This window comes from Sparus aurata, chromosome 5 (genome assembly GCF_900880675.1).
Source record: "Sparus aurata chromosome 5, fSpaAur1.1, whole genome shotgun sequence".
Classification (NCBI taxonomy): domain Eukaryota; kingdom Metazoa; phylum Chordata; class Actinopteri; order Spariformes; family Sparidae; genus Sparus; species Sparus aurata.
Genome location: NC_044191.1, coordinates 10,451,686 through 10,470,739, shown reverse-complemented (window position 1 = coordinate 10,470,739; position 19,054 = coordinate 10,451,686). Strand labels below are relative to the sequence as shown.

At 41.9% G+C, this 19,054-nt stretch overlaps 1 protein-coding gene across 1 annotated transcript in view; it reads right to left on the bottom strand.

The window, feature by feature from the left end:
* bmp1a (bone morphogenetic protein 1a) overlaps positions 1-18,008 on the bottom strand; it is a 38,353-nt gene extending 20,345 nt beyond the window's left edge. Inside the window, exons 1-6 of the mRNA XM_030417847.1 lie at positions 17,590-18,008; positions 8,358-8,471; positions 4,654-4,779; positions 3,392-3,509; positions 1,803-1,981; positions 1,444-1,549 (exon numbers count right to left, since the gene is read on the bottom strand). Of these exons, the coding sequence (XP_030273707.1) occupies positions 1,444-1,549; positions 1,803-1,981; positions 3,392-3,509; positions 4,654-4,779; positions 8,358-8,471; positions 17,590-17,734 (788 nt within the window). The 5' untranslated portion in view covers positions 17,735-18,008. The remainder of the gene's footprint in view (positions 1-1,443; positions 1,550-1,802; positions 1,982-3,391; positions 3,510-4,653; positions 4,780-8,357; positions 8,472-17,589) is intronic.
* Between the last annotated feature and the right edge of the window lie 1,046 nt (positions 18,009-19,054).

The following is a 19,054-nucleotide window of genomic DNA, read 5'->3' as shown; positions in this document are numbered from 1 at the left end:
AGTGAATCTATTAACTGAGAAGGGAGCATGAGAAAGTCAGCAGAACTTCATATGTGAAGGAAACATTAACTGAGCCAATAAAACTTCCACTCACATTCTTTACCCTATGTAGGTGATTATTAGTGGTTGACCTAAAATGAGCTTGGAGTGCAAAAGATGGTGTGTATTTTAATAACCGTGTGTTATGACTGTCCCAAAAAGCTTTGCAGCAGACAAATGTGTGAGTCCCTGTAGTAGTAGTAGTAGTAGTCGTAGTAGTGAACATCATGATACCAATCATCAAAGCCTCAGCCTTTAGGAGCACGAGGTGATTCATAGTATGAAACCACAGCTTTTTACGAGAGGCTGCACATAACCTTGAAAGTGGTCTGCAGAAATTTGTTGTGATGAGGCAGGGCTACTGTTTGGGGGCTCCAGGACCGGTGCTGTTTTACTGGGGCTGCTGGTGTTGCTAAAGCAGCAGGAACCGAGGAGACGAGTCTTAATTTGAACAGGCTGTGGGAAGGAGCTGGCACTTTTACTATGGCTACCAGGATTTGGCTTTCACTTTACAGAAAAAAAATTATACGAATCATTTAAGTAACCTTCAGAGACATTGGATTTGAATCACTGTTCAGAGCTTGTGTTCCTCCTGCCATAATGCTAATGCTGCAAAAGCCAGAATGAGAGTGAAAAGTGTAACTGATCCTGTTTTGAATGCCAGAACAGGTAAAATCTATTAAGCAACAGCTCAGCTTAATGTGAAACTGCCAGATCTACTCTGATCCACTTCAAGTTTAAAGGGGTGAGGCTAAATGAAGTGGACACATCAGATTTCTTGCTACAAGTTACCTCAAACAAGTGTATTCTCAATACACCACCAAGAAATTTAATCTTGTCCAAATATTACATAAATCACATTAGTGCTCCCTTTAGTCTCCCTAAAGCCCAATACAATGTGAGCGCTGACTGTTGAAAAAAAAAGGCGAGCCAAAAGAAACTTGGTCAAGAGGAGGAGAGTCCTTAGTTCAAAATAGAAGCTTTTGTAGAAGCTACTTTATAAATATCCACTAAAGACCCACTTTTTCCCCGAGAACCCAGTTTCTATCTCTTTGTGCTTAAACACAAACAGCAAGGAAACAATTCAGCTACAAGACAGATATTCAAGGAACAGTGAGCCTTTTCTAAGCTTGACGCCCTCGAGCTACATGTTTCTACTGGTGTATTATTGTGGAGAATTAAGAGTTTCATTCTTTCTTCTTTGGGAATCCTGCCACATTACTCAGCAGCAGCTCATGGTCACAGAGCTGGTGCGTTACAGATCTATATAAAATCCGTGTGAGCAGAGATGGAAAACAAGGGGTTGGGTTAAAAGGTTGCAACATAGTGGGAAACAGCTGGGTCTGACTTGATCTAAGACTTAATGTCTGGGGCTTATGGCGTGGAACTTGGCTTGGCTCCTACCTGGAGAATGTATTCCTGGCATAGTGCATGATGCTGTCAAAGTCATAGACTTCTCCTAAAGAGTCCACCTCCCCCGGTTCCATCTTCAAAAAGTTATACTCTTGTCCTGTGAAAGGAAAAAAGGGAGAAGCACAGTTGAAATATGAGGCTGAGTCATACTGTGCATCCTTATGTACGGATGTGGGTCAAAGGTAAAAACAGTTCTACTCTGACTGAAAAATGCATGATACAATACAGACAACAAGAAACACTTTTGCAGGCTGAGGATGGGCGTATACCCAACTGGTGTATTTCTTTTACTTTTATTAATCTTTTACTGGACCTTTCCAACATTATTGCTGAGAGACCTGTGCTCCTACCTGGCTGAATGTTGTCCCTGATAATGCTGACGTGTTCGTCCCTGTCAGGTCGTGTGTGTTCATGCCAGAATCCGATCACATGACCCAACTCGTGGACCACAATGCCAAACTTGTCGCAATTTTTCCCAATGGATATGGCCTGTGGGCCCCCTCCGCGACGACCCACATAAGAGCAGCACCTATGAATCAGCAGACAAAGAGAGGCAGTGTTAATGAAGCCAACTATATAGTGACTGGACTATTTTGTAAATTGAACTAACAGCCAAGTGGAAAATAAATAGGGAGGCCAAAAAAGTCATGATTCCCAGGAAAAAGAAGGAATGTGTCTCTGGCTCTTTAATGAGCACTCGCGCCTATATTTCAACATGTCTGCACATATAGATGCTCATAATGAGGACGACATCATCTTAACAGCCTCTGGCCTGTTTTACAGGAGAGCCGTACGAGGCGACTCGTCACCCACACATACAGCAGTGACATTCATTCATCAGTCTGCCAATGCAATTGCTGAGAGTGACGGTGGGAGCTGGCTGGCTGCAGCGCTCCATCGCAGCGTGACATGAAAGGTTCAGTGTGGGAGTCTGGAGGACGGGCACACACATCACGGCCCTGTGGGCCAGACTGCCGCTCTCTAATTACTGCGAGGCCAGCCAGGCTCTCCTGAGACACGCCTTGAACTTTGCACAGGACAGATGGGGGCCTGCTGAATATGCAGCAGAGTCAAGCATTCCCACTGCTAACCACTGCCGCCTGCTTGGATAATGTCATCCCTGTTGCTCCAGGGGCCAGTTACCAGGCTAAAAATGGCTATCAACAGTTGGCCGGAAAAAGTTCAGTTTCATGAGCTGCATCCGCTTTCTGTTAAGCTGTTGTGTTGAGTGATACATATCAGTGGGAGAGGTATATTGTGTGTAATGACATAATGGATCCAGTTTGTGGTCGAAATCTGTGTGAGGTTAAAACATGGGAACTAGGAACATTTTCGGTTTGTGTGTCTCCCGGGAACCTCTGTAATACTTCTCCTAACAGCTCTGAAATCTTTTTCCTCAAATTCTCAAATTAATGGGTCTCACTGGTTTGCGTTCCCAACAGCAGCAAGTGCTTTGATTTGTAAACATTTCATCATTAAATGAAAAAGCCCTGCACGTCCAAAAGGGTTGTCACTTGTCGCTTAGCAACAACGAGAGCCACAACCAGCACTTCCCCTGAGTATCGGTTTAAAGAAGAAATGCTGAGTGGACACTGAGACCAACTTCAGTGGGTGAACAGGGTTACGAAAAGGCTAAGGAAGTCTCCCCCGTGGGTGCAGTTTTGTACATGATGTATGTCAAAGTGCTCAGTGACGGATGCAGTGTGATGATGAGGCTTAGGGAAACATTGAATGTCTGTCTCTCTCAGGACTGGCAGGGGGCTGAAATAACAACTCACACAGAGACTGCGAACAGAGAGGATGAACAATGGTGAAAGGCTGCTGAGCAGGAGGCAAGGAAAAGTGCTTAGGCACTAAATAATTAGCTGTAGATAACGAAGGCTCAACAGAGGATTGTTCCGTTCCTTCATGTGGGAGCTAAAAAACCCCACTGACTCACCCACATGGTCGGTAGGTGAAGACAATATAGCTCTCCTCCTGCGTCCTCTCAATAAAGGTCACACAGGTGTGCTTCTCCCAGTGCCGCATGGCTTGGCGGAATATAGCCCGCTGGCTGCCTGAATAGGAAGACAGAGAAGGGGAGATCAGTGGAGCTGACAAAAAACTCTCTCTCACACGCACACACACACACACACACACACACACACACACACACACACAAAGTTTTATAGAAAAGAGGAGATGAATAGAAAAGGAGGCAGCTGGAAACCTCTTTGAGACATGGAGTTAGACAGAGACTTCCTGGAAATTCGGTCACAACAAGATGACTTTTTTTTTTTTACTATATTTCCTGATTAACAATTATTTTTGTAAAGGTAATATGGAAGGTTGACACATAAGGTTGACACGTTACAGCAGTATATTTAACTATTTCTTTATAAATTTTGAGGAATTAGGAATAATGTTGCATTCAAGTGTCCCTCAGATTTTCTGGGTTATCTGCAAATGACCTAAATTCAATAATAATCCAACACAATCCAAAATGTACACAAAGGGTGATCAAAAGCCAATATCTAAAATGTACACATTAACAGAGGAAACTTATTTCTTCTTCTTGGGACCTGTCTAGTGACTAGTTGCAGGGTCGCTTGTACATGCTCACCTCTGCCTCTTGGTTGGGTTGCCAGGTACGACAACACATATCCCACAGAGAAACCAAACAAAGAAACACACATGAATTTGTATGACTAGTAAATCTTAAGATTAGTGGGAGAAACTACCGACTGGAAGCACAATGGGAGAAAACAGAGACACCCGCAAAAATGTGTGTTAGCAAATATGGAAAATGTGTAATATATGGTTACAATCTCATACCATATCAGAACTCACATGTGAATAAAGAATTAATACGCAACACGCAATATAAAATGTTTCTTATCATGAAACCAACTTCCACCCGCCATGAGCCTGCATGATGTTAACTCGGCAAGTGAAAACTTTTGCTGACATTCCCTGTTGTTTTTCCAACTTGAGGGGGTGTTCACTTGAATTTTCCCAGGCAGAAAGTCCCTCTTCTGGTCATTCTGACTCGACATGAGCACACCATTACTCATTCAAAGATTAAGTGAATAAGATTAAGTGAATAAGTGATTTCTGATTATGCATGCTACACTAGATCATATTCGTTAACATATTATTTGTTAAAAAGCAGTGAGTGCCTCATCTTCTCGTTAAAAGGATCAGCAGATGAGTGTTACTTACCACTGAAGTTACCACTGATGACATAGGGGATAACACCTTCAGGCCAAACACGTTCAGGTCTGGAGGTAGCTGCCCTTTTCCTGCGGTGTGAACCTTGCCTATTTTGGCTACTCTGATTGGTGGATCCTGAAGATTTCAAATCAAGACAACAAAAACAAGAACATAAATGATTCGGTTCATCTCTGGGTCTGACAGAGCAAATGTTTCTCGAGCGTTTTTCTCAAAAGAGCAAATATGCTTCACCTCAGGTGACAGAAGAGACTTTTATTTTCCTAACTAAAGAACATTACACAAAGTGTAATGCCATTCAGGAACTCTATAATTATTTCTCGTTTCGGAAATTACATAAGAGAGACATTTGTTCAAATAACATTGGTCGTCCTAATTTGCGCAAATGAGTTTTACTGAAGTTGAATCTTTCATCCTTTAAATTAATTTAGCCAGCTTAATGTCACTCAAACACACATAAATGCAGAGTTACCATGGAGACTAAGCTCCCACCTAAACCTGGTGATTAGAATAAGAAACATCCATATGTGAAGCACATATAGCACATTCCCCTTACTGAACTTCATTGTGCTGAAGAACAGGCGTGGTATACAGACTGAAGTATAAATTATTACTAACACCAGCTGATTAATCTTCTTTAGATGTAATCACATTTTATGCAAGATGTTTGTACGGTTGTAGAACAAAGGTTTGCCTCCCAAAGTTAAAAAACTATGGGTCCTTTTGTCAGTTTATAATTCACTTACTGACTGATGCAGACAAACATATGAAAAGGTTTTATCCAGTGACACGATTACTTTGGTATCCATAATATTATGTCATATGACAGCACTGAATCAATTAATTCAAGCAGACAAAAGCTCCTCATGACCTGTTGGTGACTGTCAAACTAACATTTACATTGTAACTCTAGACTAGGGATGAGACTCAATTGATCATTGCAAATTTTCATTATCAGAATAATTGTGAATCAAGCTAATGGTGAATAATCTCACATGAATGACTTGACGAAGCTGTCTACTTCACTAATGTACAGTCGTACATTTTTGCTTGATTTGTTCTGAATTGCCTAAGCCTGTCTCCATGGCTGACGGCACGGCTTACACATTCTATCCCCCAAAACAAGTGAAATCGAATGTGTGCAAATGCTGCTGGTTCCAAACTAAAAACAACAACATGGAGATGAGGTTACCACCATTTATTCATCTTTTATTGGTGGAGGAGGACCTTCCGATTTATGATTATTCATTTAAGACTCTTTGATTGTTTATTTTTTCATTAAAAAAAAGATGATAAAATGTCATATCAGAGAATAAAGTTTATTGTTAAACTGCCTTCTTTACATGTCTTTGTCTCCAGTTCACCAGATAAAACACATTTGGGGGGGTCATTGTAAAGTTGTGTTTATATCGGCTAATATATCCATACCAGTATTTTGTACTACTTAATATTGGCATTAGCTTCAAAAATCAAGTACCCTTCTGGCTCTGAACACATCTGGAAGTAAAGTGATACTTCAGTGTGTCGTTTCCAACATCAACATCCCTTTTCAACAGAAAACCAGGGGAACTACATGGAAGGAGGACCATGTTTGGAGACTGTGTGACCTTTAAAAGGAAATTAATTGATGTTTTATCATGCAGGCCAAATGACATCATAATATAAACATGTCACTTTTTTAAAAAGTAGAATATTTTCCTTATAAGGAGGAGGGTTAGTAAATGTGTGTCAGAGAGAAACCTTCAGCAGTCTGTTAACCAAAACTGACAACTACTGAGAAAAAGCTTTAGATACAGTTCATGCAGTTAATGAATATACCGGTTGTTGGAAAGAATTCATACGATGAACATTTAAATAAAATGACAATGTTCTGCTGTAACTTTATATTGTTTCTTCTTACTCTTTCACATTGGTGGGATAGGAATAGAAAACTTAAATGTGCTTTCACAGGCTGCAGGTTTCTTTCCATATAAAGACTCCAGCAGCTGATTTCACTCCGTTTGTCATATTTGGGTGAAGGTGCTGAAGTTGGCAGGGTTCCATTTTAATGAAACCCTGCAGAATTCCCAAGGTACACTGATGCCTGTCCTTGTTAGGAGTTATTAAATGATTCATTTAACATTTATTAAACAATTAATTAACATGTTGACCTTGATCCACTGTGGGGTTTAATGTGGTGGCTGCACAGAGTAGGGATTTCTGCCACCTACTTATTAATTGGTGTAAAGAAAAGGGAAACAGTAACACTTGTAGTATAAAGAACGTCTTTATTTTGAGACATCACATGAGGCAGATGAAGGCCGTATGCTGAAACGTACTTGTCTCACAATAAGGTTTTCTTAAGTATCTGGTTTCAGGGTTTTTGTTCCATAACAAAACTTGAAGCTGTGAGACTATGAGCCCTCATCCTTTCTCACTTAATTTGATTTACAGTTTGCGGCAAGTTTTTTTGTTTTGAATTCCATGGAACAATGTGTTCTGTCGAATTTCAGTCTGCAGGAGTAAATCTTAGCAGCCTGGCGAGATCAATTAGCACGTACACTCGTGCATGTGTTGAGGAAAAGTCTGATAACAGCCAAATCTGCTCAGTTAACTGATAAGACGAAGTGCTGGGGAGACAAAACTTGTGGAAGATGTGTTAATTACAATAATATGATTACATCTACCGCCTTCAGTCACAGTGAGACAAGGAAGGTTTGTAGGTCAAAGGGTTTTATCATTTTCTTTTATCATTTTATTTATCTCACCAAATGGCTCTGCTCTTTGATTAATGTAGATCACCAAGCCTAGTTGTATCCATGCTTTATGTGATACTGATGTTAACCAGCCGGTCCAAAGTTCTTATCCTTGTAGTATAAAAACCTTTTTTTAAATAGGTATTCAACAGCTGGCAAATTCTTACATATTGCACCTTTGAAGAACTTATGCAACTTCAATGACAGTGTTTTTCATTTTGGATGCTAAAATAGCCTTTCCACTACACAACAATTAGTTGGCAGTGACTAACCTGCTCAAGGGGACAAATGGCCATTCAAAGAGGTGAGTGTACACACAGTCTGTCTCTGTTGCAGTCTAGAGGAGACTCCCTGCCCAGGAGGTCACTATTTAGTCTAAAAAGCAAATCTAAGAGTCGATGAAATGAGTATTTAATCGGGCAACATGTTTCTTCTCCTCATTATGCTGAGTGAGCAACAGCAAACTGACAACATTCAAGAACCAACAGCAACTTGCACATACTTGTTGGTTCATGCTCACCTATAGTTTATAGGATTGTGAAGCCTATTGGTCTCTGCTGACTCACAGCTGCTGCTTAAATACTGCTTTTCATTTTAAGAACGTTTATCCTGACAAAGCCTGGCAATTACTGTCGAAGATGGTAATACAGGTGTAGCAACGTGTAGTGATAACATGGCAGTCGCAGGCGCAAACTTTTAAAGAGAGCTAATAAAAAAAAACCCAGAGCTGATATCCGACAGGTGCTGCTGCCCAGAAAATATGAGTGGTTTGACAGTTTCACAGAGTAAAATGTAAATTTTTGCAAATGGAGTTATTCTTCCTCCACCGTGTTCATTTCAGGATTTTTTGTTGCATTTTTTATCTAAAGTGACAGGCCAAAACCGTCTGCCTCGGTGCACTGATGAGGAATTTTCTCCTCAAGCTGTAATCCTGGAAGCAGTGCTGTCTTTTGTTGTTACCTGAGTCTGTGTGATTAACAGTGTAGACGGTCCTCTGAGCCAAATCTATTACTCTGTCCACTTTAAATGATCGCATATCCTCCTCGTCCAGAGCAATGTCTCCCAGAAAGGCAACTGAAACAGACAAACAGAGGTGGCACATGTCAGACGGCTGGAAGGCAACTCGACAACACAGAGCATCAAGTCTGAACCTCCCAGTTGCCTCGAGCATTTCCTGCCGCTCAGACTGAGTAGGATGCATGGAGGCCCAGTAAAAGCACTTGTAGAAGGCCTAAAGCATCTAACACACACACACACACAGACAACTACACACACACACACGCACACACAAAAATACAACTTAATTTCTTTCTTGAACGTGTACCTTGCAGTCATATATATAAATAGATTTGTGATCTGTTTGGATAACAGGAACGCTGCCTTCTGTGGTCTCCAAATTATAGGATGGAAATGTAAGCAATATATCGCACGAGGCTTGTGAAGGTTCAAGCGATGAACAGAGAGTTTGAACTCAGAAACCTCGCATGATTAATTGAGCCATCTTCAATCCAGATCTTACCAAACAAAGGGCTCACATTGTGTGCTGTGGTGTGCCAAGTTAATGAAAGCTATCAGATATGACACTGACACTGTCTAAATGGAGTAACGTGGGGCACCTTGAACAAGTAATAGCTCTTTAATGAGGCCATGTCGAGGGAAAAATAACCAAACAGTCCCACTTTATGAGGAATGTGCTTTATGGGATTCCTTACTAAATGCCCCATTTCTGTGGAGAATAAGCTAGGAGGCCTGTTAGAGACAGGGCGCTCAGTTTTACAGGCTTTTAACACCAGCACGTCTCTAGAATTTATGGCCCGGCTTGTATGCAGAAGTTGGGGGGAGAGGGTGGGGATGTTGGGGGTGAAGCAAGGGGGGAGAGGGGTGGCACTGTAATCCCTGTTTGAACAGGGGATGATAACGAGAGGGGAAGGGAAGGGAAGGGAAGAGGAGAGATGAGGAAGCAACCGCAGCTCTGAATAGAGAAGGCAGATGTGCAGCAGAAAGAAAATGACAGCCTTCTGGATCTGTGTTTGGAGGTTAGTGCGGTGGAGGGAGACCAAGAAGCCGGGAGAACCGCTAAACTGTAGAGTTAATGGGGGTGATTTACAGAGGTTGTGTTTGTCAGACGTTTGAATCTGTAAATCTTCAACTCGACACATGCCACCCTTACTGTAAAACACACAAGAAAATTCATCATGTGCAGATAAACACGATTCTATTTCATTCCCAGACAGCTCATAGCTTCTTTCTTTTCTTTTCTGCGACCAAAACTTCCACAAGGAACATCTTTTATCTCCTGCACTCACACAAAAGTTTGACAGAGGTCTGAGGCAACAGAAAAGGAGATGAGACGCACAATAGAGACAAAGACAGAAAAACACTTGGCTTGCATTCCCTATTCACCAGAGGAGTATTATTGAAACAATGTGGAGTTGGCTTCAGTACATTCAGGCCAGTCTTCCACCCTGCAGGTCGTGGAGGATGCACAGCAGAATGGCTGTGTTTGGGATTAGAGGCTAACGACAGCAATAAGAGAAGGTGTAGATCACTGCTAGCGAGATGGGGCACGCACAGAGGACAGGTTTGAATTCCAGAGGTCACAGGGATCCTCTAATTTGTGCTCGCAAAAAAAAAAACAAACACTAATTCATTCCAAATCCTTTAGACACAAAACAGACAACTCAGAATCAGCACGCATGCTGACAAACGCTGCCAAAAACAGCAGAGATAAGGGGAAGCTACCAGATGTCGTGCAGTATAGGACGGATAGGCTGACAACAGAAAGGACATTTTTCTCTTTTATCGTCACATTTTTATATGCTTTCCCAGAACTGGCTTAGCGCTGAGAAGAACAGGCAGTACGCAGACAATGAATTACAAGTTGCTGTCAAATGCGCTGAGAAAAACTATTCAAAAAAATTCTATGAAACTCTTTTCCACCCTGACCAACTAAGGAAAATCCAGAATAATTCAAGGACGTTTGTTTTCACATATAGAGTCAATTTGCACGTCTTAGAAGTATTATGTGCAGGCCGTGACCAAATAACGAGGTTCAGGTTTTCCTCCCACCCCCATGAGGTTCACAGAAGGCTGCGCTCTCTGCCCAATCATCCACCACTGTGCCTGAGACAGGCCGGTTAATCCGCAGTGTCATTGTTCTCAGAGAACAGTGGAGATTGAAGTGAGCAAATGCACAGCCTGGTGGCATTAGGGACTCATTTCCCCTGGGCGCAGCAGTCGTCCTGGAGACGCTGTTGCAGGTTTATGGAAAGACTTGCAGGGATTGTGAATTAATCCCCTTGTCTCCTGGCTTTAATTATCCACAGACACACGGTTTTAAGAATCTTTTGTACACAACTCTGGGCTCGGATTGAGGACAGGCTATGGAGAAAGGTGATAAACTCATCTAGAGCGCTGTGATGATATGAAGAACAAACACGGAGAGGCTTTTGTGTTGTACTGTAGATTAAAGCCCAGTGAAAGTGGCAGATGGCAAGTGATCACTGTAGAGTACAGTGCTGCATCTCTTTCCAAACATTATTCATTACCTAAATGACAACAGCTGCAGCTATAATATTAATATCTGTACAGAATAGATAGGTAATCATACTGTTTTTTAAGATGTTATTTTTTTAGACGGACACATCAGTGGAAGGAAGGGTTTTAAGATGAAGTGCAAATCTATACATATACACATAAAAGAGAATAAAGATGAGATTTCTAATAAAATGTTGAGCATATTAAATGTGTGATAGTCCAAAGCCCGCCCCCACTGTCAGTGAATTTTTTTTAATTAATCTAAACCATCATAATCCTTCTCATCTCAGACTGCCCCCATCAATCAGCGTATCCAGTCAGATTACACATGAGATTTCAATCAAATTAATCCCATTGATTCATGTAATGCCCTCGCTTCGACCTCTGGTGTCAAATACTGCACGACTATTCCCATAAATCTCCTTCCGTGAACACCAGACCACGACATCTGCCACTGAAACCTGCACAAACATCAATACTAAGCCTAAACAGACTTTAACACCAGCCTATATTCAGCAGGCCAGCTCCACTGTGAGGCCACGGCTTGCTCCTCGCTGTGCTCATAGAGACGTCGACGACAGCCTATACAGGGCCTAATGATGAGGGATGAGAAAGCCTGGCCAATATGTAAGCCTGGAATGCATCACAATACCCTGGCACCGCCTTTCACAGCCTGTGTTTGGAAACAAACGCTGCATTTGAATTCCAATAGAGGCCAATAGTGTATTACGTTAAGATGATTAGCATCTGATGACAGTGTAAGTATCACTTTTCAGGTTTCATTCTGCCACATGCTGGCCAGTGCAGCCACTGTCCCCGCAAACACACCATGGAAAAAAGTAGCAAAGTCTGTGAAACATGAATATGGGGATAAAAAAAAAGAAGAAGAAAAAGATGAATTGCATTATGCAGGCCTGTTGTCGTGTAAATATGCTACCTCTCTTCTGTAAAAAAACAACACCAGCTGTTATTTCTTCAGCAAATGCTTACCTTGACATTTCCTAAAACTGCAATTTGAGCTCAAGGTGAAATAGGGAAAAAAAACTACTTATCCGCACTAAAAAGTTAACTAAGGTATAATTAGGAGAGAAATTTTGGCACAGTCTCAAGCTACTGCCTGAGATTCAGGTAATTATTTTCCAATAAACACTTGAAGTCTAATCAGCCAACAGCTGAGATCAAGACAGAGTTACTGTCACCACAGCGCAGCTTCAGTCCTGTTATTGACAAAATGCTTCAGATGCAAAGGGCACCCAGCAAGAGGCTGCCTCTCCTTTAACATTTCACACTCCATCAAGCCCATTAGCAGATTGGATTTCCCTGCTCTTCCCCACCACTGATTACTGATATACCCTACTGCCAGTCGAACCCCCTGTAATGACTCATCAGCTCGCCAGCCATTTGTCTTTTTGTTTTTTCTATGTCAACAGTACATGGTATCAGAGCTCCTTACGTGTATGAATAATTCATCGGGCTACGCTGCTGACAAAATGTATTTTGACCATCCAGACTTATTATTCATATTTTTGGTTTAGACAGAAGACTAACACATACCCAACCAGTCTGGTGTGAGGAAAGAGATGTTTTTTCTCAGAACACATGTCGAAGGAAAAGTGTAAACTATCTTGTGGATGACTAAATCTGGAAGATATCTTCAACCCTCACCACTTTCCACAAATAACAGCTAAAGAAAAAACATCTTAAGTAGCCACCACAGGTGGAGAAAAACAGAAAAACAATTCTTCCAAATGAACAGCGATGTAGTGGTGATGAATTATGTAGAAAAAGCAAACTGTGAATAATGAAGAAGTGACTGTTAAGCTGTTCATTATGGCAGGCTAATTGGGCATCTTTTGTGCCATTTAAATGAGCTCTCCCAAAGCATTTGTTGTAACTCGGGCTCCGTACTCAGACTTGGTATTAATGTAATGCAAGATTAGTTATTACTTAGCTCTGACAACAAACATATTGTTCCAACTAACGCACCGAGATCGTGCCGATAGATCGGTTCCCTAATCACCTGAACCCTGCGGAGAGAGAAGTGGCAGGGGTCCTGTAATGTAAAAAAAACACCCAGCGTGGGCTCGGCTATGCAACCTGAATACCATGATAAAAGAAAAGCATCTGCTTAAGTGTTGCTTAAAGGCCCAATCATGAGCTCAACAGACAGCCCCATCACATTGTCAGAGCAGGGCTGAGGGATAATGAGTGTCATCTGTTCAGAGCTGCCATTTTCTGAGAACCCCGAGGAACGAATAAAACCAAACTTGCTGTGAAACGAGGCAATCCACAAAAACACACAACACAACCCACAAGTCCAACAAAATTCATGTTGATGCTTTTTAGCAGATGACTGTTTTACATTAAATTATAAATCTCTCATGCGTGGACTGTCTGTTGAATTGTTCCAGCAATTCATTGAAATGGCTTTTCAGAAGCCCTCAAAGGATAAGTTCACCCCAAAATCAACATCATTACAGTAAGAGGTTCAAACAATATGGAACCTAATCACTGTGCTGTTGTTTATACACTTAAAAACCTCAGCATGTGTAATTTTAATACACATCACGCTACAATTTTCGGATTAAACTTGAGATAAAGGATTACTTTTTAAGGCACGTAATAAAATTGGATTATTCGAAGGACAAGTTCACCAGAAAATGACAAGCTGTTTTTCTACACCCACCCCCATGCAGATAGAAAGTCACTAGTCCACAAAACAGGGATCTAGCATTCTCATAAACAACTGAAGTGCGTAGATGGGGACTTGTTTTAAAATGTAAAAAACAACTTAAAAGATGGCTCTGTATAGCTTGTCCAATGTAATCCAAGTCTCTGCAGGCCCCAAGATCCCTAATTGACTTTTTTTTTTTAAAAAAACATTAGTGCACATGAAGTCTGAAGTGAGCACTTGAGCTCGAAAGCAGGGTGTAAATAAAGTTTTTTCAAATCACTTTGGGAGTAATTTTGTTTGTTTTGTGTGTTTTTTTTCTCCATATACTATAAAGTTGCAATGCTGTTCTGCTGTGAAGCTTCAGAAATGTGGACTATAAAGCTTTGCCTGACTTTCCATCAGGGTGTGTAGAAAAACACAGAATTTTTGGGTCAACTTATCCTTTAACTGCAAGTGAGTGACCCTTTAGAGAATAAAAACTAGACCAAGCTTGGAAAAAATTATCCAGCTGTTGTATTTCAAATGACCAAACAGTCAAGGCCAACACGGAGTGGTGAGAGAAATGTCTCATTTTGTTGAGAGTGACCATTTCTTAAGAGGCAGCGAGCAGATTGTGGATAAGCAACTAAGACCCCTTGTGAATGGCCTGCACTCACCCCACCTGGCCTGGTGTGGTACAGTGCAACTGGCCTGCCCTCCACCTTTTCAGCCACACTTTCCCTTGGCACGAGTTGAATGACCTACAGTCTGTGTAAAGTGTCTGAGCCAGTCAGAGGAGAGAGCAGGGGGGCACGGGGAGATGAGAAAAAAAAACACTTGCATAAGAGAGGAAAGGACAAGGCGGGGGTGTTCAGGTTGTCCTGTCTGCAGCGCTCCAACACAAAAGCGTCAGAGGGGTGAACGTGCACCAGTGACGGCACAGACAGACAGAACAACACTGTCACAGGAGTCTTATATAGATTAAGCTGTCTGCTTCATGAATGAATGCATACATACACGTCTGTGTTTTCATGATTATCATCTAAGCAGGGCAGACAATGTGCCAACTGGTTCTCATCCATTTTTCATTTTGAAAATGAGTGGCTCTAATCTCAGTGGGTTGTTTCGAGTCTTAAATGACTTCCTGGGAGGCTGCCAAGTTTGGAGTTCTGCAAACTAAGGAATTTTCCACTGGTTAACTTCCCAAATAGATGGAATTACTTTAGTGTTATTGCACTGCTTGCTTCAATCAGTGCACATTTCTATCATTTCTGGTATAGTGAGGAGTAATTTAAAGGGTATCTCCACCAAGTTTACGCACTAAAGTATTTTTTAGAGGTCCTGGGGAGTACTGCTACACATGTTAAAAATAACCTTTTGTGGCTCCAGATGAAGCTGAACTGAATTGCCTTCAGTGATGTCACCCAGTGGCAAAGTTGCATTGTGGGTAATGTAGGCAGCAGGTTTTAAAAAGTAAGAAGAATGAGTGGAATTAAAAAAAGGTGATATCTCTGGTTATCCTGTATCATTTCTCTATGATAAATTCTTTTTTATTGTTATAAATTTTGCTACCGCTAGACTGCTAATAGACTGCTATTCAAAAACTGTCACCTACATTTCCCACAATGCAATTTAGCCACTGAGTGACATCACTGGAGACAATTTATGCGATTAGTTGCAGGTTCCTCTGAAACCACAAAAGGCTCTATACTATTTTTTTTCACAAATGTAGTATTACTATCAAAAAAACCTGTAAACCTTTGTAAAAATGAGCATTTTCAAGGGATTAGCTGTGGAGGAGTGGCACACATGTTGTGAGAAGAATTTGAGAACTAATTTGCATAGTACTACATAGAAAATATAATAAAAAGGTCAATATCACTCATCATCTTGAACAGAAGTAATTTTCAAAACCTCATTCATTTGGTTAAAATCCTGAAATTCAGGAAGTGTTAAGCAAGGGCAGCCACACAGAGAAGAGCCACACAAGCACAAAATAAACTCCCCACAGAGCATTCCTGCATCAGAAACTTCACCCGGGCGTAAGCACTTTCCCTAGGCGGAAGCAGCATGACATAAAAATGCTGACCCTGAGGCCACAGAAAGCGATCAAATACACCGAGTACAGCGTGTGCTTGAAAAATGAGAGAAAAACCCCCAGAGGAGATCAATAATCCAAGAATAATCGAGTCCACGCCAGTTATAGATACTAGCATGGCACCGTAAAGTGAAAAACGTTGTCTCTGGTGTGTTGCAGCAGAGTGCTCACAGAGAAGAAGGGAGTAAAAAAGGGAGAGCTGTTGGACAATTTGCTGCTTAGTGGGAAGGAGAAAAGCAGGTGGGTGTTGGAAGAGCTGCAGACTGGGAGGGTTAGAGAGAGTGGGAGTTTGTACTTGTGTGACCGTCTCCCAACCACCTGTCTGCAGACGTGCCCAGAGGAAACCATAAACAAAAGTGCACTCCATTCAAATCACACTTGAGACTGGATCACTAATAATGACAACATCCTCACAAACACGACAGGAGTGAGGATTGTCATCAAGCGGCCCTGATGAGACATTTCCGTTAAATATCAACGATTTCTGGGAAAATCATTTGGTCTACAAACACAGCATCATCGTGCCTTCGTCATACATAAGAAATCATCGGAACACCACGTCCATGTCCGGCGAATCCTGACAAGTGATGCAAAACAATCCCGTATGACTCAAATCAAACAGTGAAGCCCAAACAGGAAGCAACATCTTCACTGACATGACGCGGTTCATCTGCAGCCTGACCTTTGTCATGTTTATGTAAAGCCACAACACTACTGAAGCACAGTGTTTACGTCGCCCTCGACACTGTCACTTCGTCTCACGGGGAGAAGAAAGATGGAGAAAACATTCAGGCGGGTAGCATTTTACACTCAACTGCCACATCAGAAATTGTCAAATGCCAAATCAGTAAGCACTTCCAGGACTTTAGAGGTCATTTCGACTGAAGCCAACTCACTCTATCTGTAACCTGAATACTTTTACCAGATGGAAAACACAATCTGTTCTAACTCCCCCAAAGGGATCTGGCAAGACAGTGAGTTCACAGTACACGTGTACACACACACGCACACACACACACACACACACACACATATATATATACATATATATACACACACGTAAAAACAAATGATTACAATGACAAGTCAGATATGTTTATGCCAAACAATGTGAAAACATGCAGGTCTCACCAGCACAGAAAATACTCAGACATGTTTATACCTTGAGACAACAGCCAAAAGAATTATGTGTGCATAATTTCTGAGCTCCACTGTACTCTCCTCTCTCCCCTCCTCCACTTTGTATTAGTGAACAGCCGGTGGAAAAAAAAAAAGAGAGACTATGTGTGCAGTGACAAAAAAACACCAGAAAGGGAGCGCAAGTCTTCAAAATCAAAGTGTAGATTTCCTTTGTTTCCCTCACAGCTTTTTTTTTTAATAAACGCCCAGCAAGACAGCCTGCAGGAGCTACATGATCACATTTTGGAGAACAAGAGTGGATTTATAACTTTTCAACAAGGACTTCAGCCAAAACTTTTTTTCTTTAAGTGTGGAGAAACGTATTCAGACGCTCATCCTTTTTTTTTTTTTTCTCAATTTCCATTCTCACAACCCGTGCACCCGCTCTCTGAGCTGGGTTTATCCCAGGCGACTCAGTGTGCGTGCTTCAAATGTTTCAAACTGCACAAACTATGTCACTCAGTGCAAAACAAATGCACAAAACGTTCTGTCGAGCCTTTTAAAAACTACATCCACACACTGTCATCTCTCTCTGTACGAACAGAAAGAAGCGGGGTTTTTTTTTGTCTCTTCCCGATCTCTGCAAGCAAGCTCCACAAACAGATTCGTGGCATGTTTCTACCTCCACATAAAAGGTGAATCACACAGCGTAGTACAGGAGAGAGAGGGAGAGAGAGAGAGAGAGAGAGCGCGAGAGAGCGAAAAAAGGGGGAAAAAAATCTCACCAGCTTTACAGGGATCCTTATAGTCGATCGCCTCTGATGTGGCAGTGGACTCCACATAGTAGCCTGGATCAATCGCCTCCAAATCGATCGCCAATATCACGCCGAGACAGTATAGGAGAAACAAACATCTCGCCGTGAGATCCATTATTGTGGTGGGGGGAAACGGCGAAAGGCGAGGGATAAAGGTAAAGGAAGAGAGAGGGACGAGAGAGATAGAGAGAGAGAAGAGTGAGTGAGTGAGTGAGAGAGAGAGTGAGAGAGAGAGAGAGAAAGAGAGAGACAGAGAGAGAGAGAGAGAGAAAAAAAAATGGGAGGTTTTTGGGGGAAACGAGATCCCTCCAGAGGGCGGGTTTTAAATCCAGCCTCTCTCCGGTGTCTTCTTGGCTGTGGGGGCAGTGATTTGTGTCCTCCAGCCGGAGCTCCGGGCTCACAGCGCAGAGTGCTGCCGGAGAAACTTTGATGATATGGCAGCTCCACAGGGGCGAAGATGGCCTTTTACTCGGAGATGCCCCTTTGCATTTTTATCGCTCCCTCGGCGCTCCATCCTTGAAGAGCCCATAAACGGGTCCACTAGATGTTATCTCCCTGCGAACACTGAACGGTGAAGGTGTCCCCACAGCCCTCTCTTTATAGTTATAGAGCTATGTTAAATGGACCAAACTACACACATCATCATATTGGGCTCCCCGAGGCACGAGCTTGTTAAGTAAAGAAAAAAAGAGGCCCCGTCCGTGGCGTTCAATTTAACCTCTAATGTCGTTTAAAGTGCGTGAAATTGAAAAGTTCAAATCAAACTGGACTTACATGACAGTTGAGGCTTATATCCGCGTATTTTTAAACATTTTTTACAGCTTAGTCCAAGTCGTAAACTCCTTCGCTTCATTTCAGTTTAATGCACGAGACGGCCTAGCTGAAAAGCGCGCACTATTTTTTTCAAAAACAGATTTTTTTGACGATTATTCACACGTGCGAACTCCAGGCGTCCTCTCGCGCTATCACACGCACATGCACACACACACACACACACGCACACACACACACACACACACACACACACAAACAAACAAGCTGAGCGTGACCTCTGTGGAACACTCGCAGATGAGGAGTCACGAGCTCCCTGAAGTGATCAGAGCGCCACCTGTTGGTGATTCACGGAACATCACACGAAGCGAGGGTCAGACATGGAGGTCGAGTGAGTAAAGGTTTTGGCAAACATTTTGTAGTTTTGTAAAGGTGTTACTCAGAACAGAGGCGTGTTTGTGTTTTGGGTTCATCATATACAGACTGCTCACATGGTCATTTATTATAGCATAATAAATCACATTTGATCCTTTTTTTATTTTTCTATCTTATTTAATCTTTCCAATAAAATGTTCTTTTCTTTTGCCCTTCTAGATTAATATCTGTATTTAAACAGATGTACATACATACATAATGATTCTCATAAGTTATTCTCTACATTTAT